General features: G+C 37.3%; 1 protein-coding gene across 7 annotated transcripts in view; it reads left to right on the top strand.

Annotated features, from left to right (window-relative positions):
* Nucleotides 1–25,856, top strand: part of TCF12 (transcription factor 12) — a 152,948-nt gene that overhangs the window by 30,273 nt on the left and 96,819 nt on the right. For all 7 annotated transcript variants that reach the window (XM_090148810.1, XM_090148809.1, XM_090148808.1 and 4 more), the window contains exons 4-6: nucleotides 7,195–7,268; nucleotides 10,336–10,404; nucleotides 19,644–19,746. In XM_090148810.1, coding sequence (XP_090004936.1) covers nucleotides 7,195–7,268; nucleotides 10,336–10,404; nucleotides 19,644–19,746 — 246 coding nt within the window. The remainder of the gene's footprint in view (nucleotides 1–7,194; nucleotides 7,269–10,335; nucleotides 10,405–19,643; nucleotides 19,747–25,856) is intronic.

Below are 25,856 nucleotides of genomic sequence, written 5' to 3'. Positions count from 1 at the left end.
AATTTAAATTATATTTTAATTGCATTTCTGTCGAGATGTGTGACAGCCATCTATGCTATGAAATAATGGCGACCTCAGATCGATCTCAGGGCACGTACTGCTGCAAGAAGTGCTGCTTTACTTCTTGTGTCTGTGACCACGTCCATTAATTGGGAAGTTTTCAAGAGGATCCTGGTTTTCTGGATGCTGTGTGCTTCAGTGAATGACTGCAGGTACTTAACCTTTTTAGACATGCTGGACAAAGCTGTTGTAGTTGAAGTGTATTCTTTGCCCCTTGGAGTTAACATCTCAGTTACACGCTGGGTAACTTGGATTGTTTTATGTTCTGCCGTGCCAATGGGCAGTTTTGGGAAATGTAACACAACTGGTAACAGTAGCTGTCAACTGTGAGACTATTTGAATATTTTTGGCCTGGTGTGTGCAGTCTTGTGACACTGGTCTAGATTTGGTTTATATATAAATGCATGTATTTTAGAGGGTGTGTGGTTATATAAAGCTGCTGAGTCATAACTGAAGTAACCACAGGAAAAATTGCCAGTAGAATGGATTATTATGATAGATAATATTTTAGGGCTGAGACTTGCCCATTAGAGCTGCTCGATCTGATACTTTGTGGTTTGGTGCAGGAGGAGAATAAGCAGCCTGATGCAATGTAGTAGCGGTGTAACTGTGTGTGTCTGCGTGTGAGCGTCGGCTCTCGGTTCCGTCCCCACTGAAGGTTTGAGCTCTGTGTTGGTTTGTTTTATTCACATTTGCAGCCTGGGAATTTCCAAAACATATTCTGTGTTCACAGAATTGTAAATATTATATACACAAGACAGTCTGTCAAGATTAAAGTTTTAATTTTTTTCGGGTTTTTAAGCTGAAATTGAATGGAAGAATGATATAAAGACTTACTGTAGAGTGAATGGTGATATTCATCCTCAGGGACAAAGAATAGCTTTACTGCAGTTCCTGAGCACCTCTCTGGCTTCGTAAGGGAATTCCATTTATTGCTCACTACTTTAAATGCTATTGTTTATAGCTTTTCCTATTATCTTATGTTTGTGACGTTTGAATAAACACAAATACACGTTTTACTTATTGTGGATTATGTACCTTATTGTCTATATGCTCTTCTTTGACCTGAACCAGATGCCTTTTTTTTTTTTTTTTTTTTTTTGCTAGGCAAGATAAGTGTAGCAGTGTGTGATTTTTCTGTTATAGGACAGTTTGCATAGGAACTGAGAATTCCAATTCTATCCTGAGTGGGTTGTGTTGTATTTGAAGTGTCCAGGTCATGTCGGGGCATTTGGTTTGTTTAGCGATGTGATTTTTGAGTTTAGGAAGCCTGGAATAGGAAGAAAGAAAAGTAGAGAACTTCTGAGTGCTGCTGTTACAGGAAGAACCTAAGCTTCTTCGTAGAGAATTCATAGGCCTTATTATAGGGAATTATTGGATTTTTTTGTGAAATTAAGTTAAAAGTAATGATGGCCTCCTTCACCCTTTCCAACCAAATCATGTTAGGTACTGAGTGGGTGAAAAAATGTAAAACATTCCTGGTAACTGACGCAGGAACTGTGTTGCTGATACTGACTTATGAAGTTAATAACCACTGCTAAAATAAATGAAAGCTTTCAACCAGTTTTCCTGAACCAGCATGATTTTTTTCCCCATTTTTTTCTGACTTTATACAATGCATGTATTTTGTTGCGTTAGCAAAAGTTCAAGTGTACACCTTGACTTTGTCTTCTGACCTGAGAATGCGCTGTTCTTGCAAATCATTCTCTCTATGAAGGTACAGTTTTTAAGTAGCTTTCCATATAGAAAATTCAAGTTGCTGATACTTCTATGGCTATGACTAATTTTTAACATCTGTCAGTGCTACTTTTGGTCCAAGTTTTGGTAATTGCTGGGCTTGCTGTAGTTTACTTTCATCTGGTTAACTTTGGTTCCCCTGAAGTTTTAATTTTGAACACTTATTCTGGGGATGGAAAATAACTTGATGTAGCTTTTTTTAGCATTTATTCTTAAAATTCTTGTCACAGTAACTTGTATAGCAGGGTTTGTTCTTTGCTGAATAAAGTAACCATATATTGTTAGATTCCTCAGAATAAACAGTGTTTTAAAAATGCGGTGAATTTACTTATAAACACTGAAGATTAACAGTAGTACTACAAACTGATCTTATAAGTATTTATAAAGCACAGAAATAAAAGTATTTTGTAAGAAATAAATGAAGTAAGTGATGTCTGTTCATGGTGGTGTTGGTCTTTGTGTGCTTCATTGTGCTTTTGGACTTCTGCCACAGAAGGCTGGTGGTTAACCCCGGGCAGGTAGGAGAGGATACTGAGACAGGTAAGTGTAGGAGAATCCTGCTTCTAGACCACTAAATGCATGGGTGTTCAGTCTCAGGCTCTGTTGCTCAATGCCCTGAGGTCATGCAGTTTAATAAAATTAACCCAGGAAATTTCCAAAGGGAACTGTAGAGTCTAGAGTTAGTACCAGATTTTGATTCACAGTAGTTTTTAATGCCACGTCTGTTAATCTTCTCTGGAGCAGGAGGTACAAAAGGGGATACTCTGCTCTTCCTGTGAGTGCTTTACTAAGTAGAGATACTGGCAGTTCTGTTACCAGTGCGGACTTTACCTTTTTGATTCAGAGAGATGGGGAGAATGGCAGGACCTGATCAGGCAAGCCACGTTTTGATCAAAACAAGTTGATCAAAATCTAGCGCTGTTACTCACCAAGTGTGGCGTGGTTTTGAGGTTGGTGTTTGAGCACCTCTCCCACTGACCCCGCAGGCTGGAAGTGATTGATGCGCTTTGTGAAGAGAGTGACTGACTTCAACCACTGTACTGTGATGGGACCTCGTCCTGTTTTTTGCCAAGAAATAAAAATTTGAAAACATGTTCTTAGGTCCAGTTGGCGTATTCTTTTTGGTTCTCAGTTCCTGCCAGATCACTTCGATTTCTGACACAAACTTCTTATCTGTGTGCAATAGCAAAATCAGTGTCTTCTGTAAAAATCATGGATTGAGATTTGAAGTTTCCCATGAATATTTTTCATGCTTGAAATGCTTCCACTTGCATTTCATTTTCAAGGCCAGGGGTAGTGAAAAACCTCTCTATTTATAGTGTTTGAAATGAAAGTGTTTTGTCTTCTACCTAATTAGCGTTGCATCGGAATTTATCGAAATGGCACTTAAATGGCTGTGCTGTTCATAGCCTGCCTGGGTTTCATTTCTCCTCTCAATTTGATTAATGACTGTAGCTTAGTGTATTTTAATAGCACCACATGACATGTATTGTCAAAGTAGCTTTTGGTTTTAAGTAATTTTTATGGTAATATGTGGAAATATATTTTCTTTGCTTACTAATCTGACTTTGAAAGTCTAAATAATCTATTAACAGAATAAAATCATTTTTAGTCTATTAATAATGTTAAGGCTACCATAAAATGAGAAAAGCTTTCCAGGTTTTGGAATTGTGAGGAAGTAGAGAAGTACTCTTTAACACTGAAATTTAAAATGCTTAATTTAGATTAGTTTTCTTTCTCAAAGCATTTTTCTCTTTGTGTCGCCTTATCAGAGAGTCTAAAATTATATTTTAGGTTGTGGTCTGTATCATACTTCACAACAGACGTATGCAATATGGGGTCTAATGGTAGATTGATTTGCTTGGGTGTCTTAAGATGCAAAATACGATCAATGCTGTTACGGTTTGTGCTCTAGGTATTTTTGCAATTGATTTTAGTTGCTGAGTCCGATCTGAACGAATATCATTATTCTGAGGCAAAATTGGATAAAGAAGCTATAGAAGATAGAAATTCATACCTTGAGTACCTAGTATAACAACATAGAATGTGATTTTTTTGGTCAAAACGTTTATTTGATCAGCATCATAGCAGATGGTAACCCTATAAAGTATATCATCTTGCTTACACAAACATTAGAGCTTCAGTCTCTTGAAATAAGTTTTAAATATGATCTTTGTCTTATACCAGCAAGAAAAGCAACTTTCATTTAAGTTTGATTGCAAAATCCAATTTTTTGTATTAGATCAACATTTGGAACTACATCTTTGATGTGAATACATATGTTGATGTGGCAATGCAACAATTTTATCAGCTTTTCTAGAAGAGCTTGAAATGCTCATAGTACCATTTTACAAGTGACATAAAGCAAAACCTTGAAGTACTTTGAGAATTCAGTTTATAAAGCCAGAAAGCATCCTTGTGACTGCTTAGCCTGAGGCGAGAGGGGAATGTTTGGCCTTGCCTGTGACCCAGCCTGGATCGTGGAACATGGCTTGTCTTTTTTGTTGCTGTTGCCTGAAATGCACCATCTACCACCTTCCTGTGCTCACACGCACTGTTACTGTCTCTGTAAATATTCAGCAAGCATCAATGAAAGTCAGTGGGAGCCATTTTTCCCATATGGAGGCACTCGGTTCCACGTCTTTGCTTCATCCTCACATCCATGTCAGATGCCATTTTGTCAGACTGCCCCTCTGCTGCCATCTGCCACAGGGCACAAAATGTAATGGAATATTGGTGGGAAGATTCAGCCTCTGCTGTTGTACCACCAACATCCATCTTCAGTATTGTGGGCCAACATAACAAAATTGGAAGCATTACTTTCAGAGCAGTCCTTGTATATAAATATACAAGATGACTTTTGTGTTCTTCTTAGGATTACTACGCCCTGTTTTAAATCCCTTTACCTCTGGAAGGGTTATCTTACTCTCCTGCTTCATTCATGTAGAAAGTGACTTTGTCTATATAGAAGTGTGCATTGCTGGTCTGTGCCCAGCCTGCAGGAGCTTCTGTATCTTGCAGTATTTGCCTTTTTTGTGTGTCTGTTATTGATTGGGGAAAAAAAATAGTAGTGTAAAAACTAGAACAGATTCCTTACGCACCACCATCACAATTTTGTATCTGACTTTCTGGTTGAGAATTCTACGCTAACCAGTTCTTGATTCATTTATGTGCTGTGTTGGTCAGGGGGCCAAGGAGCAGCAGGGGTGTGTTGTTACAAGTGAAACCAAACCATCATGTGTCAGAGTGTAGGTGTTCTGTGTGTAGTGCATGAAATGCATCATGAAAAGGAGGAAAAAGACACCTGGTAGAAAAATGAAAGTGTGTTAATGCTCCTATCTACTCGAGTTAACTATGCAGGCTTTTTTCTAATTTAAATGGACTGCAAACCGTTCAGAAATTAGTTTTCATCCTGCTCTCAAAACGTTATATTTTGCTTTAGAGCTGTTCTTTTAAGCAACTTGTTTGCATAATTGAAATGGTGAAATAAAGATGAGAGACTTTTAGCTGTATATGTGCTGATTTAGCAGAACTTTAACGTGCATCCTTATGTCCCACTGACTTCAGTTTTTAAGTGAGTAACGTGTTTTATTGACATGGGGTCATGCATCTAAACATTCCACACGTAACCATTATCTACTGACCTGTTTCTTATATAGGTTATCATTATGTACAGCCTTTAAATTTTCACAAACTTTTACAGTAAGAGATTTTTCTTTTTTTCCTCCTATCTATTTTGAAATGAAAGCAGTGGAAGACTTGTTATGATAATCAGTGGATTACGAGCGCTGTTGTTTCTGGCAGAAAGGAATCGGTTGTGCCAAAAGATTACTTTTGCCTTTGTCAGTGCCAGCCACGACTTTTTACTCAGCTCCTGGATCAATTACAATAAAACAACAACAACGCTGTCAGCTGCAAAATGCAGTGAATTTCTATAAACTGATGGCTCACTATAGCGGTGATTTTTTTTGCATTTTCAAAGATTTTCCTCCAGCCTTGAGGATCATTCCCACATACACCAACAGAGTCTATAGTTTTTGTCTGGGTGTACTTTAACATGCCTTCTGCAGGCTGTCTTTGTTGCAACAGTATTTTATAGCTTCATAAAACATGTTCCATAAGGAAATAATGATTAGAGTACTGTTACTCCACAGATAGCAATTTACATAACAGCTTGTATTTTCTTGCATTTTATTTTGTAATGTGGCCAGTCTGAGGTATATGCATGAAAAGTATTTATTTGCAATATAAAGCTTGGATTTAAGGATGCTTGTGTGAAGTAACATGCACTTAAATCTTGTTTATTAATTGCGACACTTAATTCTTATTTCTAGATTGTGACACTGTAAAGCTTTACAATTCAGACCATATGTCATGAAAAGTACGTATGCTATGTGTCAGCATGTGAGAAAAGTCTGGATGAGAAGAAACAAAGTAATTCATTGTGTTTGCATAAAAGTGCCGAAGCCCACTTAGGGTGGGGTTGTTCTCCACTCTAATAAGAAAAATAAGAAGTCTTGCTGTACATATCAGTCAATACAGTAGTGATATTATCCCAAATCAGTGATGTACCATGGCACATAGTTGTGTAGCATTGGTTATAAGGTGATTTAACCAATTAACTTAGAATAGAAAATAATTGAAGCAAGAGCAGGCAATGTGCTGTTGGGCAGATATCACACAGGAGATATGTTTTGGTACTGTCTTTAAAGCTATCCCTATTTTTTTTCTTCCCCTTTCTCTTTTGAGCTGTAACCCTGATTTGCATAAAGGGAACCGATTCTAAAAGAACCGTTACAGAATTTTAGAAGATTCCTGTTTTAGGAGAGCAGACATCATGAGTCTCTGTGGTGTGTGTGTGGTGGTTTGGTTGTGTGAGGGTTTTTTTTTTTTTTTTTAAACCATTGAAATATAAAACAGTCTGTTGCCTTTTTCTCCCTTATGCTAAAATAGCTTGCGTGTAAAAACCATGTAGGGAAAATAATTTCACAGATTTTACAATGCTCAAGCAAGACGTGAGAGCAAAGAGTAGTTAACAAGTACACTGTCACAGTATGTGCTGCAATGTTCAGTGCTTAAATTGCAGGATAAATCATGCTGTGCAGAAAGCCAGGCTAACGTGGTTGTGCTTGTTCTGTTACTCGAGCTAACTTCATAGGAGTTTTGTCAGGCTGACTCTGCGGACTGGCAAATCTTGACTTTTTCTACACCCATTTTCAGCAGCTGCAGTTGTCAGAACGAGTAGGTTGCTTTGTAGCCTGCTTCGTTATCAAGGAAATTCATCTTAAGTTTTGCTTTTAGAAAGACCTCATTAATTGTATTTGCATTCAGGTTGCAACAGAGAACGTTATGCTTCTGCTATTTTTTCTTATGGGTCTCTTCTCTTTTTATTGATAGGTATGGATGAGCGAACAGGTGCTGCGTCCTGGGGAACAAGTGGTCAGCCAAGTCCTTCCTATGAGTCTTCAAGGGTAAGGTTCCCATGTTATAACTGATAATAAAAGGTCATGGAACTGTACTGAGAAAATCTGCAGATGATTTGGCAATGATTTTAAGGGGTAAGCTCTTTTCAATAAACAGTTTAGCATCTTTCAGAGATTCTAATGACTTTGATATGCTGCAATAGTGATTCAGATTTAAGGCTAAAAAAACATTGCTTTAGTGTTTATGAAAATAATACATAGCTCTGTGCTTCAATCATGAACATGCATTTTATTTACCTTGTGGTCAGAAATGAAGATAAAACTCATGTTATTTATTGAGGAGCAAATGTACTGGCAAAGTGTAAGGAGCTCTAGCCTCTCCATTGATGCTAACCAGTTAAGTATGTGCTGTATCAAGAGAAACTTCACTCTTTAAATGCTTTTCTCCTGTTCCTGTTGTAACTTTATCCACCTCACTTTGTGATTGAAAGTTTTTTGATAGTATCTAGTATCTAACAATAATACTGTCTTTAAAAATCCAGCTTACTAGTCAAAAGCAAGCCTTTTCTGTATCCAGTCTCTTTACCTTTCATCTACTCAGTTTTCTTGTTATGAATGCCTACTCCTTGAAGAGATAATGAGATAAGTATCTAATGAATTAATTAATAGAAATGCACTGTGTAACTGATGGCCCCAGTCTGAATAATCTGTTCTGATTTCAGTGCCGTTGAGACAGAGAGCTGTAAATAGCTTTCTCTTGCTGTGGAATGAAGTGGGTGGGCTGCAAGGTCTTGTGCAGCTCATTAGATGATGTTAAAACCTGCACCTGTCTTTGGAGGAGAGACATTAGAAAGACTTACTACAAGATCTTAATTTTCCCATTGATCTTCAGTAAATAAGCTAGAATAAATGGATATAAAAATGCTGTGGGATGCACAAGTGTTTCTGTGCAACATAGAAATTAGATATCTTTATAAAGCATCCCATATAACTTGAGTCATAAAGACCGGCCTTTAGGTTCTTTAGGTGCCTTTTCCACATCTGAAGTGTCATCTTACAGTATATCTTTCAGTATGTAGTGTTCTTACTGAAGGTGGTTAGTGTTCTAACACTCATTTACAAAGTTGTTGATCGGTTTGAATCAATCACAAGACAAACTGACCTAACTATAGAATTTGAATTTGATTCAGGTTTACAACTAGAAAATTAAAACATAGGACAAGAGTGAAACCACCAGAAAATATATCATGAAGTTGATCATAAAGGCAAATGGCAAAGCTCTAAAAGAGGTATACCAGAAACTAGAGTTGTAAGAAAAGTTCTGTGCTATTTGCTTGTATAATTAAGAACAGGAAAATAATTGTCAGTATAAATTTATCTTCAGTGCAAGGATTCAGAAGAGGGAAGAAAAATAAACAACTCCTTATACTTGTCAAGTATCTTCCTTCCCTCTGCAGTTCTAACTTTGGATTTAAAATGGTGTATTAAAAAAGCAATGTATTTCTCCCTGCAGCAAACAGTTCTTGCTGAATCATTCTTTATAATAGGACCATTCTAACTACAGATAGTTGGGCTCTAACTAAAGAGAATATATTGTAAAGAATTGGTGGACTCCATCCCCAGAATGTGTCTGAAGTTCTTCCTATTCTGGCAAAGTGCTCAGGACATTTGTCCTGCCTGCTGTTTGGGATTGTACTGAGGGTTCATTCTGGGACACCAATTATTTACAGTTGTGAAGTTCAATCAATAAATAAATGCAAAAATCTATATATTCATTTTTGTTTAAACTGGAACATTGTTTTAATAGATTTTTCCTAATTTAAGCTAAATGTGTTGTAAATGGTTTAAAGATTTAGCAGTATAATACTGTCCCGTTTTTTCACCAGGTAGAGACTTAGAAATTAGTGACATAATTTCATTTCCGTTCTTGTATTTGTGGAAGAATTTAATGACTTTTGAGTGCATCACTATGACATTTAGCACAGAGACACACACAGAAGTTGTATAGAACCTTTCTAGATTTATAAAATAAAAATGATGTAATCAGGCTCGCCTCTTCCTTCCTTCTGCCAAAATAATGGTTAGTAAGTTTTCATTATCTGGGGAGGGGCAAGAGGGGAATAAAAAGGTTTATCTCTTAAACTGTTCATGCACCTGTTCTAGTAGTGTTGAGGTAATAAAGTTTCCTTCACTTCCTCAGGAAAGGCTTTTTAATATTAAAGGCAACAGAAATTCTGGGTGGAGGTAGGAGGGAAGTCCTAAATTGTGATGGTGGGGTCAGAACAGACATCTTGTAGAATCAATGTGAAGTGTACATTTAAAGGGATTCAGGTGGCTTCGCCAGTATAAATATAGATTTTTGTCTAGGCCTTCTGTACACTAGAAATTAGATAATAGGAGAGGGGAAAAAAACAAGTAGAGCCCTACATCATACGTGAAACAATTAAGAATGGTTGTCTGGGATGTCATTTAAATAACAGCTTTTTTGCAAAGAAAACTGAATTTCTTTTAAAGGAGAACTCCATTCTTGTTTTCTCCCCATAAAGTCATGAACATTAGAAATGTGTGCTGTCTGCATATAAGGTTGTAATTGTTAAGAAGTACAAATCTTCTGAAGAAGAAAAAAAACACAGCAGAAAAGGAATGAATGAAAGAAACCCAAAGCACAAAGGAAATTGTCGATTGTATTGAAATTACTGGAAAAATCCTAGACTTCATTTATGAGTCTAAAGCAAGTTTGTAGGCATATGTTTCGGGTAAGATTTATTGTGTTTTATTCTTCTGTTGTCTTTCAGCATATGAGGTAATGATGCTACTGGTTCAGAATTTTGCATGTAGACAACCAAATAACTGTGAGGAAGAGCTAAAAATACAGGGGGGAGGCTGTACTGTAGGGTATATAGATGAGTTTGTCTGACAGCATGGCAAATGGTGTACTTTGCCTTTGATGTCTCTGGATTACACCTCATAATGATTAACATCTAAAGTTTAAGTTGGAATTGTCTTACAATTCTGGTTCAGCTTTAATATATCAAAATCCAGTGCTTTTTTCCCATAATTTTGGTATGGAAAGTTAATCTTGTTCTAACTGTTCTCATTAATTGCTTATTTACAGGAAAATGGCAGTCTTCATGGGAAAAGCTCAGACCTCTCCACAGACATAGAAAAGTTGAAACCGCAAGAGGTACCAATTATTCTTTTTATCTCATGAGGAGTTTTGGTACATGCTTTGTTTAATCTGTCTGCTGCTGACAACTGGAGTTTTTTTCCTTAAGTCATAGTACAGCAATGAAATTGTATGAGAGTTTAAATAATTGACAAAATTATTTATTTTCCAGAAGCACATAAATAAAAGCAATTTTTTGTAAAATGGACGTACTTAATGGTAGTTAAATACCTGTTACAGAGGAGTTCTTAAGTTGGTGAAAGACTGGCTGAAGGAGATCTTCCTTTCCTTTCCCTTTTTCCAGCTGAAGTTCATTTCAGCTCAGTGTAGCTGGTCTGATTGTGTCCAGCAGTAACAATTAAGGAAAAAGTATAAATGGCAAATATTTTGCCACCTTTATTGATTTACTCTCTCTCAATAAAGACCAGCATTTTTAGGGGTTTTGATTTTCTGGACAGAGCCAACCTTTGGAATGTTGTTCTTGTAGCTACTGTTGGGTTTATTCTCTGAGTGTGCTGTGAGTTATTCTAACTTTGATTATAATTTTGGCCAAAATAATGGACATATTGTGGCAGAAATATTGATGTTTGTGTGCTGACAAGTTATTTGTCAGATTTCTACCATGTTCTTGTGTCCTGATTAGTAATAATTAGTTGTTACCTATGTGTAGTTCATAATTTTTTTAATGAACATCTTTATTCTACATGCCCACTACATGTGTGTCTTCCATCAAAATGAGCAATCATAATCTGTATGTCTCTCCTCCTGTAGCAACTTGTATCTTCTTATTAGCACTTGGTGCGATACTCTGAATATTTCTGCTTGTTCTTGTAACTTAGAACTGGGCTGATTGCTGCTGCATACACTAGTTAAGATGAAAGCCATGGCATTAATTTCTGCATGACATAATAATACTTTCATTTTCTGTTCATTTCTTTCTCATTAGTGAGTCTTGTAATTTTTGTCTTTTACTGAGCTCCAAAGTGATATTGCTTCCAAAAGTAGAAGAAAAATTACCTTAGTATTACTGTATATGCTGTACAGTATTTACTACATTGTTTTGATGTTGAATTGTTTGTAAAGCATGTTTCTTTAGTGTATAGACAAAACTTTGTGCTATTTTATTGCCAATTTCATAGAGAATTTGCTTTGCAATTGTGTAGTAACATTTAGTTAGAATGATTTAAAGCATTTTTTGTTAATAAATGTTATTGTCTCTTTGTTTACTTCTCTTGATTTATTGATGCAGTTGTTGAACACTGCTTTGAGTACAGCTTTTTTGGGGAAATAGGGGAAATACATGGTTAACTTTATTTTTACTGTGAAAACGATGTATTTCTGTGTTTGGGGTGGGGCATTTGTATTTTTCTCTTTTGATCAATATTTAACTCATTAAAATCCTTCTCTTATCCCATGACAATTGAGCTTACTTTAAAAGTGTCTGGTAATACCTTTTTAAAAGCTAAAATTTTCTATGTAAGTAGTGTTTTGAAGTCTGAGAATCACTGCAGATTGAGAAAACCTTGTTTTTTCAGTACGTAGCAATGTTAAATATCATCCTAACACTGAAGTATTAGTGGGCATTTGTGTATTTAGAGTTGACTGTGGTGATCCTAGACTGGTGAAAAGATATGAATTGAGACACTGGTGACACTTGTGTGTGACATCTCTTGCATAGGCACATGTTTTGCTAAGAAGATGAACCACTTGCAAACATCTGTAGTGGAGAATAAGAAAGAATGTAGGAAAGCCTTTTTTTTTTTTTAGAGGAATGGTAATTATCAAGTCAGTGAAATTCTACAACATGCTGATTTCTGCCTTAGTCTTGAATGATTATAGTGAAGTTCATATACAGTACTTTGTCAAATTTCTTTTATTTTTCAATGACTATCTTCTGATTAATGTTTGCAAGCCCTTCCCTTATCCGAGTGATACAGAACAGAGAGATGTTTGCACGTATGTGTAATCCCTTGCACTGCAGGGCTCGCTGTCTCTTAGTGCATGTTGCAGACTTGTAAAGCTGCTTTTTGAGAGCCTTGATCTACTGAGCTCTGTGAAGGCAGTTCAGAGGTACAGAACCAAGTAGCAGTCAGCTGTTATGCAGTAGTACATTGGCCTGTAGCTCTTGGAAGTTTTGTCGTTCTCTTGTGAGACCTTCTGCACTTCCAGCTATTCCACTTCTTTTGGAAATTCTCGTTTATTTAGGTAACCTCAGTAAGAGGTTGATACAGTCACTTCTTTGGGATAACCACTCTTGTTATCTTTTCATTGAAAGTTTTTCTACCATAGTTTTTATTTCAGTGTAGATGATGTTGGCTTCTATGTTTTGAATAGTAATGCTTTTTGAGCTTTGAGCTTTTCTTTCATTGTTTTGATTTTGTTATAACGTCTTAGCAAAAAACAAACAAACAAAAAACAACGGATCAAATTAGTTTTTCATCTGTTTAGGATGCTGTCTCCTAAAAGAAGCAAATAACAATATTTTCCAGTAGGCATTTCCTTGCTGGATTAGTTTGCTTGTGGTTTTTTTTCCCTTAATATGCATAATAACTTAAAAATTGGCATCAATTAGCTGAGATGCTTTGTTTGTAAAATCTCTGCAGTGGAAGCTTTGAATATCTTCAAGCATTTATATTGTGATAAGAGCTATGAAGTATACATTTTGACCTGATTTAACATAGAATCAAGTTTTAGTCTACTTTAAGGTAGCGTTGAACTGTTCCAAGTACCACTATTAGATTGAGATGATACTGCAGCATCGGTGAGCAGATTATACACTCTATTTAGGTAATTTACTCAGATATACATAGAAGCCCAGAATTCTGTATGCCCATCCTATTCGTTCTACATCTTCCCTACTGGTAGTACTTTTAGTCTGCAAAGAAGTCAAGAAAAAAGATAGTAATGAGCTAGCAGGTTTTGAAATAGTATTTTATACCTCTTAATCTCAGGTACATTACGAGAAAGGAAGCTGTTAAATAGCAAAACAAGACAAGAGGGGCACAGAAATACAGTAAGTGTTATCAAGTCTGTTGTATTCGTGTCCTTTTTGTCCTCTTTTTAAAAATTTTTTTATTTTCATTTTTCATTTTTCATTTTTTATTGTTGGGGGAGGGAAGGCTGTTGGTGGTTCTTCTGCTGATTATTTGCTTTTCCTAACGAATTCTATAAGAAAGCAGATGATTCAGTGTAAAACCAAAGCTTAAATTAAATATCCAATATTTAGTGTGCAGGATGTTTCTAGAAATGCAGCTTACTCTGTAAATTGATCCATGGGCAGCATTTTTTTTTTTTTGTGAATCCCTATCATACTGAAATTAGTTTGGGAATCTGTTTTCAAAGTAGCTTCCTACACAGCCAAGGAAATGTCTTACTTCATGCCACGTTGATACTTGTCGCACAGAAGTTCAGAGAGGAGTAATTGGCCATTTAATCTAGCTGTTTAAAATAAGATTCATCATTCACTAAGTTAAGTTCCTGGAAATAGATTTAGAACTGGAGAATACGCTGATTATTGGAAAATAGATTCCTTGTTCAGTCTTCTGTCCTTCTGCACTCTTCCCTTTCAAAACTGCAGTGTTTAAAATAAAAAATGAGTTTGCTTCTTGTATTCCATTCATTGACACTTAGTTTTCATGTGTTTCAACTGATATATGGGAAAAGCTAATGGATATTTTGATAGCTATATTACAAAGCATGTAATTTTTGGTGACACTTGTGTAGTAGTTGTGAAACTGTCTTGTCTTTTTCCAGTAATGCCTCAGATCTAGGGTAGTGACAGCTACTTTTTCTTCTCCCCTTGTGTAGCAAGTGATAAAAGTATTGGAGATCTCTCTTTCTCTTGAAATATAAAGTGTATATAAAAATAAATAAAACTATATTTTTCTTAAGGATATTGTAGCAGAGGAGGCTTGCTTATAGTGAAAGGGAGTTAGCGTAACTCCTTGTTTCTGGGAAAATTGGGCAACCCTATCAGATTGCTGTATTCATTTACCAAGGGGAAATTATGCCTGACAAACCTGACTAGCTGCTGTAATGAAATGGCCAGCCTGATGGATGAGTGGGAGCAGTGGATATTGTCCTCCTGGACTTCAGGAAGGCCTTTGATGCTGTCACTCCTAAGATCCTCTTAGAAAAGCTGCTGAAGTTTGGATTGGATGGAAAACCTGATACAATGGTGGGACCCAGTGGGCAGTGGCGCAGAGTCTGGGTGGAGGCCAGCAACGAGTGGAGTACCATGGGGGTCAGTTCTGGGTCCAGTCCTGTTTAACATCTTCATTAACAATTGAGATGATGTGGGGGAGTGCTTTCTCAGTAATTGAGTTATATTATATCAATGAACAAACGCACAGTATGAGTTGGGGTCAGCAGTGTGGTTTTGCTTATCATACGATGGATTAGGTTGGAAGGCACCTTAAAGATCCTGTAGTCTCAACCCCCTTCTGTGAGCAGAGTTGCCACTCATTGGATCAGGCTGCCCAGGGCTCCCTCCAACTTGGCATTGAACGCCTCCAGAGATGGAGCAGCCTGTTTCAGTACCTCACCACTATCTGAGTAAACTATGTGTTGTTTTTTTTTTAACATCTGGCTCTTAGGACAAAGGGGAATGGCTTTAAACTATCACTGTCAGACCACATAAAAAAGTTGGTCCCACTCCTGCTTATAAGCTCCATTCACATACAGGAAGGCCACAGTGAGGTTTCCCCAGTGCTTTTTCTTCTCCAACCAAAACAAGCCTACCTCTCCCAGCCTTTTTTTTTTTCTCCATAAGAGAGATGCTCTAGGCCTCTGATTGTCCTTGTGGCCTCCCTCTGGACCTGCTCCAACAGCTACACAACCCTCCTTTGTTGGTGGACCAGAGCCTGGATGATGCAGTACTTCATATGGAGCCTCACAAGAGTAGAGAAGAGGGGGACAGTCACCTCCCTCTACCTGCTGGCCACTCCTCTTTTGATGCATCCGAAGATATGTACTGCTGAATCTTGTCCAGTTTTTGGACACCTAAATCCTTCTCTGTAGGTCTTCTCTCAATGAATCCTTCTCCCAGTCTGTAAACATATCTAGGATTGTCCCAACCCAAAGGCAGCATCTTGCACTTGGCCTTGTTGAACCTCATTTTGTTCTCTTGGGCCTGTCCAGGTCCCTCTGGGTGGTGTCCCTCCCTTCTGTTGCGTCAACTGCACCACTCAGCTTGGTGTCGTATGTGGACAAATGCACAGATAAGTCCTGGTTGAGTGATTTTTAACAGACAGTAGTTTTCTGCTTCTGAGCTATTTCTCTAAGATAATTTTCAGGTGTGTTGTATAATATTACATGCAATTTTATAATTTGTCTCAGAGTTTTAGTTGGCTTTGCCATACTAGCAACCATAATGATGGGAAACAATGCCTAAATCACCTGTAGAATCTTACCAAGGAAGGTGAGAATTAAAAGTTTGCAACTGCTAATATATATACATGGAGTTCATTTACTGGAATGATTAGAGAATGTCTCTCTAATCCTGTGAAATGTCTGAAAAATGAGCAAAATGTTAGAGTATTCAACCTTGAGAGTGCCTGCGCTCTGCAGTTAAAATTGCAGCTCTAATTAGCAGTAGTCCTCCAGCTGCATTTCATGCCAGGCATTATTAGTTTATGATACTTGTTGCTTTTGTTTGCAGACATATCTGATTATTGTCTTTCTGAACACAAACATACTGTGAGTCTGAAATCTGGAGTGAGGCCTGTTGCAAAATGGACAGTCGCAATGCTAGAAAATACTGTAAGGGAACAGTTAGCTTCCATTAAGCTTAATTGTGGCTGTAAATGTGCAGAAAGAACAAGTTTTGTTGTCTTTTGTGAGGGCTAGAGCTTGCTTGTGTATTAAGTACATAAGAAGTTGGAACAAACCACGTGGATTGGTAGGCAGCACTTTTCCAAAGGACTTCGGAAGCCCACCTGTGGTCCAAAGCATGATATCATTAAGCTATTCAAGAATGAGGTCAGAATATAAATTGTGACATAGTGCTTCCCAAGAGAGCAAAGACCATTTGGCATAACCGATTACTAGCTGTGATCAAGTTGAATACTCTTCTGAAGGCAAGTACAAGAATCTTCAAATCTGGAATTTTTTCCTTTATCAGAAGAAAGGATGAAATGGAAACATGTCCTAGGTTGTCTTTTCACTCTTGGGCAGTATGTATTACTAAGTTGTCGTTCAAACACAGATTTGAAAGGGACTCTGGTAGCAGTTTGTGTACTCCACCCTGCTTTTACCACGAGAGATCAGCTCTGATGTCAGCTGTGTGGTGTTTTCTCTGAAACTTAGCCATACAGGTGGGATGTACCTCTTAGTAAATCACTTTTTATTGCTGTAGCAAGCAGATCTTTTAAGGCTCACAAATATGTTCTTCTTTAAGCAGTAAATATATGTTGTCAATTTGCACCATCATATTCGTTAAATACATTCTTATGCCTCTGTTGTACTACTAAAAGCTTCCAGTATCTTTTAGAAGCTTCTGAAGTTCTCATCTGTGATTGACTAAAACTCTTTCCAGTAGAACATTATGCTGTTCATTATGTAAGTTAACGACACGAATGTAAAAGCAAGGAATGGTATCAGGAACGCAATTTAATTTGAAGTACAGCTTAAATGTGAAGAATGTTCTGAAATAACTCTCATTTAAATCATTGTACTTAGCGCTCTTCTGATTTGGCTTAATTTGCTTTTGTGAAGTGGAGAAGAAGTTTGTGAAATCAAAGCTGTGTGTGTTTGTGGTTATTTTGTATTCATGTAGTCTGAGTGAGTTATGTGTGGGAATCAACCCAGGGTTTCTGGTCCCAAACAAAAAAACTGCTGCCTGAGCCGATAATCCGGAACTCGTTGCTGAGTGATTGGTGGCCAGGATAGCAGCCAAGCTAAGACCTCACAGAGGAGGGCTGAGGAGGAGTGGCACTTTGCACCAGTGTGAGCTCTGCCGTGTGTGACAAAGATGGAAATGCCTGATACAATTATTATTCAGTTAGGAAATGAGTAAAAAGCAGTGAAGTGCTTGCATATGCGTTAGTATGTTTTTGTCCTCACATGGTCCACGTTGTCGTGTTTTCTGTGGCTTTTTAGTACTGTGAAGAACCTCTCGGAGCATCTTTCAGATGATGACTGAGATGGTGTATGAGAAGAACATGATGAGAAAGGTTATAAGAAGTCTGATTATAGAGGATGATCATTTCTTTCTCTGTAAATTATCCACCCGATTCTCTAATTCCTCTGTTCTCGGGGGAGAGAGAGGGAGAGCGAGGGGGAATATACAATATTAACTTGAAGAATGCTAGTAATCCTGTGTGTTAAGTAAGGTGTGTTGCAGTGTATAACCATGTGTGAAATGCTTCTGACTCTTACTATATATTCAATGATTTTATTACTTATTTTGTAAATAAAGATCTCCTGAATGTTTTTGGTTTTCATCTAAAGAATGCATTCTGAATGCTGGAGATAGGAGTTCTCTTTTATCTCTCAATAGTGTCCTTCCTAGTGGCGTGGGTAATTTTAATTACTTAATAAAAATATAGTGGGAACATTGTCTTGGGTGGGGACTGGAGTGGGTTGGAAAGGTCTTAAAAAGACAAGAAGAAAGAGTGCAAGCCAAGGCCCAAACAGGAAAGCAAGCAGTTAAAAGCTGCATTTTTTTTAGCTCCTCTGTATGGAAATGTTTTTGTTCCTTTATTTGGCAGATTTAATTTCTTCTTTATTTCATTTCAACATAAAAATAAGCCACATGTGGTGACCTTTGCTAGGAGCCACCGAGTTTGGGGGCAGCTGCCGCCTGATAGATGGGGCCGGGCCGCAGCTACCAGAAGACACCCTCCTGGTCATAACCGAGTTGTAAATGTCACTAAGATTGCTTCTGAGTGCCTATCACATGTGTATCGCTGATTCTGAAGCAGATAAAGTCAGCCAAAGATTCATCTGGGAACTGGGATTCCCAGAAGATTACTTTTAAAGCAGAATAGCAGAAAGAGTTGTGACACGCATCCGTAAGCAGTTATAGTGGTTTGACAGTTATTTAGCCCTCAGTTACTGGCCCTTTGGTTGAACTGACAGCACGCCTGCAAAGATAGTGAGGCCTGTTTCAGCCCCATTAGTGTTGTCTTGAGTGTGAGCCTGCGGTCTGAAAAAATGATAAATGTTCAGTGATTGATTTTATAGTCCCAGGGGACTTGGTTTCTAGTAGCTGTGAGCCTGAGCAATTTTCCCGTCCCTTAATTAGGCCTCAGCTTTGGATTTCTCTTTAGCTTTTAAAGAGGCTTAAAGAAATGAGTGATCGGGAATTGTATGTTAAGGTTTACAAAATGGTCAAAACTTAATTGCAAAGAAGGTGCTGTTTTGAGTGCCAAGTCTTGTCAAGTTTTGATACAGTGTGATTTGGGATGCATCTGAGTGGTTGTGAATGGCAGATACCTTATTCATACCTTTATACAGAAAAGCTGAAAACAATTTGTACAGTGCAAAAGAAAAACTTGATTCGTTTAATTAAATATATACATCCTTAGGCTTCTGCATTCTGTCTCTGCCTTTAGAGCAAGCCTTTCAATAAGCTGGTGTTTCCAGATTGTGAAAGGGTTATTCTAAGGCTTGTAAGTTTGCTATCTAATATCAGAAAAGCAAAAAAGATATTTCAGTTTGAATGCTACCTTTAAAATCAAACAGAAAAACTGTTTCTTTAACCAGTATTTGAAAGTAAACTTGCTGTCAGTGAGCTGTGCAGTTCAGTAATTCAGTAGTGTCAGAATGCCTATTAATCTGTAACAATGGTAGGTTGCAAGGGGAATTGAAATTTCTTCTCATTTGCACCAATGTTATTTTCCTAATGTCAGCAACTCTTTGCCCTTACTGTAGTGTTTGGTTAATGCAAGCAAAAAATAAATCAGTTGTGACTTCTTCAGACCAATTCTACTCACAGTGATTAGTGACGTAACACTAAGAGGATTCAGATATCAAAATATCTGAGTATTACAGTATTACTTAATTTTTACAAATACTGTCTGAGGACACAACTCGTTAAGAAATCGTGGATTTTTTTTTAATTTTCTGCTGGGGGAGAAAGGGGTAAAAAAATAAAATGTGGGCAGAGTGATTTTCTCTGAGAATAGACCTCAAAGCCAACTTTTGTGATGAATGACCAATTGCAACTCCGCACATTTAATTAGAAAAGTGTCATTACACTCAATTAGCAGGGCTGCCAAATAATCTGTTTAATACTCTGGTCTTTTTTTCTCTAGGGTTTTGCAGACAGTCCTCATTACAGTGATCACTTGAATGACAGTCGATTAGGGCCCCATGAAGGATTGTCCCCGACACCTTTCATGAACTCAAATCTGATGGGTAAGTAGGTAATTCTTTACGAGTATCCCCTCAAAGCCTCTTTGGTCAGAAAGAGACATTTTTCATCTCCTTGTCTAGGCCTGACACATCAAGCATCTGGAAGTTGCTTTGTTACTCACAGTAACAATGACTTTCCTGTTGCATTTCTGTGTTGGGCAAATTCCTTATAAAGGTCATTGTCTATGACTTTTCAGAAGGAGTATGGGTTGATATAGAAAGCTGATATGTTTAATTTTGATTTTTGTTTTTTCTTGTAAAACTTAAGTGATTTCAAAGCTGAAATTTTCTTTGCTTTTGTTGAGAAGGTATCTGTAGCAATTTTTAGTTTGCACACTTAGAAAAGAAAAAAAAATCCAAATTTCTAATATCTGAGATCCCTGAAATGCCAATTTACTTAAGGATTTTCTTTGTGTTGTTTTTTTTTTTTTAATTTTGATTCTCATATATATTTGATATTTGTTTTCTTAGAAACACTATCAATTCTAAGAAGTAGATGCAAAAATCAGTTTTGTTAGGCAAAAACTGTTATTGTGTTTAGGCTTGTGGGTGTCCAACATGTTTTCTGCTTTTGAAACTGAAAAGGAAAACGTATCCACAAAAAACAAGTGTATTATATTGCTAGCTTAGCTATTGAATGCTATTTTTCTTTTCCTGGACTTCACTGTTACCTGAAACTTACTTAATGTACTGATGGCATTGTCTGAAACTCTCACTGAGCTTGGGACATAAAAATGTCGTTTTCCAAATATGTACTGTTTGGGAAAAATGTAGTCTTGGGGCAGTCTTTTTCTTGTATCCTAAACACAGAGATAAATCTGAATGTTTATTCCAAATTTGTAAACTAGACATTGTTTCTCTTGTATATTCTGCTTCGCATAGGCATGACCTATTTTGTGATCTCAGTATTGTCCTTTTAAGACATAGCCATGGTAATCTAAGTGGATTATCCAAATCCAAATCCTGGTGGTCTGCAATTTCTTTTGGAAATCTTTCTACTTTGCTCAATCTTTGTTTACTGGTTTAATTTTCTTTGAAATGAAGGCAAAGCAAAGCTACTGCCAAAACCAAAATCTTGTTTAAACCTTCCTGTATGAACTGAAAGGACGTAATTTTAAAGTGACTGTGGTCCATAAGCAGAGAGTTTGTATCAATTGATCAATGGTACCTATATCTGAAGAGAATGAAGTTCAAATGTAGTTTCCCTTTTTTATTTTAATAAAGCAGAGTAGAGCTTCCTTTCCTGCCCTCACCGACAGCACTCTTTCAAATGTTGCCTGGACTCGTTTCTTTCTAATTAAAGGAGACTAAAAAGACAAGTTACCTCAGTTGCTGCTCTGGTATTTTGATCAGTAGCATGTGTGAGGCTTTAGGCTTTGTAGCTGGTGTTGATGTTGTTTTACAAAAACACATAGCAAAATTTGATTTTTTTTGTTTTGTATTACCAAAACTAAGCTATTTGTTCATGTTTCTATTCTGAGTCATTTCTAAACCATATATGTCTTTAAATATAAAAATTGGAACCGTATCTTTCTAGGTTTTTTTATTGAAGAGATGACTAAGTGATTCCATTAAACATAATAAAATTACATCATTACCTACAGATTTGCAAAGAAGCTTCCACTGAGATTGCTTTGTAGAGAGAATTGATAAATCGTAAGATGTGTGTACATCAATTGCTTGCCTACAGCAGCTGTGAACTGAAATAGTTTTCTAATGCTTAGGGCTAACAGTTCTTCAGGGTTTTCTTTTGTTGAAGAAATAGTTCTTCCCATTTCCTCCCATTTGCAGCAAAGAACTGTAGAAAACTTCTGGTGTGTGTGTGTGTGTGTGTATATATATATATATATAAAAGAAATGTAACTAAATCTCTAAAAGGATAATTGAAAAGTATTTCACCTGTGTTTTTGTTTGGTTTTTTTTTTTGAACTAAAAAATGTTGATTTTATGTTATTGTATGGGATGCAGCTTGGCGTATCATATCTCACATCATGAATTTTTGCAGCATATCTGGAGTTGAGTCTGGAAGTTTGGGGAGAGTTTTCTGTTTAGCAGTTGTATCTGATTTTTTTTCTACTATTGAAAAGAAAAATTAACTTTTTTAGTTAGTTTTTGTCTTTCAGACAAAAGAAATTATGCAGTTCCTATCAAGTTGTAGACAGATTCCCATTAATAAATGAAAGCATCCATTTTGTTGATGACTGCGGATTAAGTGCACAGATTGATTATTGTGCAGTCTTGAGAGGCTGGAAGGAGCTGGAATTTCAGGATATATACTTGATGAGCTGATTGGGAATAACTTACTGGTCTAACAGGAGTGCAGGGAGTTCCATGTAAAAGGTCTAGGAGGCATTCCTCCTCAACTTTTGTCATAACTGAAATGCATCTCTGAAATAGTTAAAAACTATATATATAAAAAAAAACAACCCAACAAACTCATCTAGCAATAACATATTTCACCATTGCTGTCAACACTTAAGAGCACCATTAAAAGAAAGAATTGTGTGTCAAGGGGATGTTGTTATTTTGTGTATTATGTTCAGCCGTAAGCATATTTGCCTGAAGAGATAGCGGATTATAAAGTGCCACTGTCTTTCATGATGGAGCTCTCAAACATTTTAATGATCTTGTACGTTGCAAAAGAGAGGAATTTTGTCTAACAAGAGTTGATAATGATTCAATAATGAACAATTTGCCACAGAAAGATGCATTTCCATATTCATTTAGATATTTTTTTTGAAGTGTTTTGCAGAGGAAGTAAAGCTATTATGTTGGATTGGTTAGTGTTATTCGTTAATGAATTCCAGAATTATCCTGTTGATTTGTGAGTGTAAAAAAGGAAGGGCTGTTGCCTGTGTTTCAAGTGAAACCACCAAATCCTCTTGGCAGCAGACAGTCTCTTAGTATCCATAGCAATACATAGAAAATCAGGCTAAGATATATTGGTTGTATTGCAGCTCCATCTAGACTTGATAATCTTTGCATATTCAACACTTTCTGTTTTAATTACATTCTAGAAAACTATTCACAAAGATGCCAGATTATTCCCTCTGTAATTGTGCTGCCTTTTAGTTCTCTGTACTTGAAGAAGGTCAGTTTTTGCTGGGACCCTTCAAGCGTTCAGTATTATCTCTTCTGTTGTACTGTGCTGAACTTTATTGTACGGAGCTTTTCTACTTCTGCTTACCATGAAGAGAGGAAACTGGTCATTACTGTGTATAGCTTAAAGGTTTTTTGGTTGGTTGTTCTTGAAAATTTGAAGTGGGCAACTTCGTTTGGGGTGTGTGTCCTTCCACAAGGGATAGAAAGGATAAAAGCAAAACACTCCTATGCTGTGCCCTGTGTTCATTTTCTGTGTGCTGAGCAGTTTCACAGGCTTGTATGTGATGAAAAGTCATTAAAATATTAGTCTGTGGCGAGTGGAAAGATTGCTGAACATAAGCTTGAATATAAGATGCTGAAACCAGTCCCTTCCATTTAAAAGATACAGATCTCTTTTTCAAGTGTATTTCCTTGTTTTCCTGTTACTTATCTACTGTTTTTATAGTTTAATTTGATGTAATTTTAAAGCCCAGGGTGTTCCTAGGCTAGCCAGAGGGTTTGAAGATCTGTCAGCTGGGATAATGGGAAACTGCCATAACCAGAAGCTCTAAATGTGTGAGAATGGCACGGAGAGCTTTCGATCACACCTCTCTTCCTGACCTTACCTACTCACTCACACCGGTGGGTCCAGCTGTAGGAGTTGCAGTTTATTAGTTCTTCTAATCATGTCTGTGTCCTAATGGCCGTGCTTCTCTTCCTAGCATTCTGCTTTGTGCTTTCTGTGGTCACTGTATTTTTGTTGAGCAGCTTGAAGAGTATGAATGACCTGACAAGGCAGGCAAATCAAGACGCATCAGGCAGTGTTTATTAGGGAGGGAGGAAGAGCTCGTTACTAGCTTCTTATTAGATTCTTATTAGCTTATTAGAGTTAAAAGTGGTAATCAAAATAGTTTCTTATACTTATTTAGTACAGTAAATAAAAAGACTGATTATTGTCCTGATTGAAAAAAAAATGTGGAAGAACAGAATGGAGTATTATCTAATAAGGATGGAAGCTGGGTAGTACTTCTTTTTCCTCAGTGCATCTTCCTTTAATGTTGGCTGTACCTTACTATGTGTGAATCAGTCAGGTGGCTTGTCATCAGGCTTTACAAAACAGTTAGAACTTGCAATGATATATGTATACACCATTTATTTTGTCTTGTTAATGTTTCATTGTCTTTTATCAGTGCAGTAGGTGGTTGATGGATGGTGGATAGACAGTGCCATGCTAAGGGTGGCAGCAGTGGAGAGGTGCTTGCTGGGGTGAGGCCACGTTCCACAAAGGTTTCAAAGGCAGTCTTTTGGGTTGTTCTGAAGCTGAAGACTCATTTAGTGGATTAATTAAATGAGCGATTAATATCTGGGTTTGGCTGTGTTCTGTTTTCAGCATTGCTTCTCACTTAATCAACTTGACTGCCTCATTCTGTAGGTTAATAAGAGTGGTTGTGCTTCTGTCCCAGCTTCTTTCAAATGAGTGAAATTACTACACCTAATTTTTACTGTAAATTCTATTGTTTGACTTACAAGGTAAACAGTCCAGTTGCCTGGGTGGAGTGACAAGTATTTTTAAACATGAGCAGAGATCAGGTAAATAGCTGAAATTTCTGTAAGCTTGCCAGGACTGGTACTGTTCTGAATAGGTGATGTAAGTCTTTTGAACCTTAATTTGGAAAGGCTGAGAGAGGAGAGGGTTTTGAGCTGTGAGGTAGAATTAAAAGAAGATGTGCATCTGAGTTGTTTCTCACTTAGGAATCTAACTAATCTTCAGGAAAACTGCTAGGTGGTTGTTGTTGTTTTTTAAACTCAGTAGCATGTTAGCAGAAGAATTTTGAGATCAGAGAGAGCCAAAAGCCAAATGATTTTATGATGGTGAATTCAGTTGAAGGAAACAAGCAAAGGTGAATAGCTGTTAAAACGGCAAATGTTAAGAATTATGCCATTATATTCTTTGCTAAGCATGCTGCTTTAATTACCTTTCAGGGAGGGAGAGGGCAGGTGCGAGTGTTGAGCTAAGATTTGTCTGCGTATTTGTCCAGAATAACAGTTAGACTTTCTTGAATTGCCTTCTGTAGTCGTTACTAACTCAACACATGGAGACTTCACAATGAAAGTGATCTCTGGAGATGTGAATAACAGCAAGACTGCTTTGAAATAATTTACACACATCAGTAGTAACTTATCACACTAGCATTAACTTGGAGAATGGAGGAAAGAATATTTGGTAATCAACAGACTTCACTAGGAAGAGAGAGGCAAATATTAGAAGAAAATGACAAAATAAGCATATGATAAAGATGATGAGAATTGCTACATCCAGTTCTGGAGGACACAAGAAGGACATGGAGCTGTTAGAGGAGGTCCAGAGGAAGGCCACAAAGATGATCAGAGGGCTGGAACACCTTTCCTATGAGGACAGACTGAGAAAGCTGGGACTTGTCAGCTTGGAGAAAAGAATGCTCCAAGGAGACCGTATAGCCTTGTAGTACCTAAAGGGAGCCTACAGGAAAGCTGGGGAAGAGGGAGTCTCTGTAATGGCATGTAGTGACAGGGTGAGGGGAATGGTTTTAAACTGGAAGAGGGTAGATCTAGACTAGATATTGGGAAGAAATTCCTGTGTGGGTGGTAAGACAATGGAACAGGTTGCCCAGTGAGATTGTGAATGTCCCCTCTCTGGAAGCATCCAAAGCCAGGCTGGATGGGGCTGTGAGCAACCTGGGCTAGTGGGAGGTGACCCTGCCTATAGCAGGGGGTTGGAGCTAGGTGATCTTAAAGGTCCCTTCCAACCCAAACCATTCCGTGAATCAATTCATACTGTTTTATGTGAGCAGGGCAGTGTGTTCAACAGAAAAGACTGCTAATAAGCTTCACAGTGCTTAATTATCTGTTGAATATTGCTTTGGCCAAGAGTTTAGCAGAAGTTTCTTGATGTCTTTTTTTTTTTTTTTTTATGAAGATGTATGCACGACAGAGCCATCCACGGATGCAGTAATTAAGAGTATGGATCTCCTGCTGTATGGCACAGGTCCACC

Source organism: Phasianus colchicus, chromosome 12 (assembly GCF_987193195.1).
Source record: "Phasianus colchicus chromosome 12, bPhaCol1.hap1.1, whole genome shotgun sequence".
Classification (NCBI taxonomy): domain Eukaryota; kingdom Metazoa; phylum Chordata; class Aves; order Galliformes; family Phasianidae; genus Phasianus; species Phasianus colchicus.
This window is presented reverse-complemented; position numbering and strand designations above follow the sequence as displayed.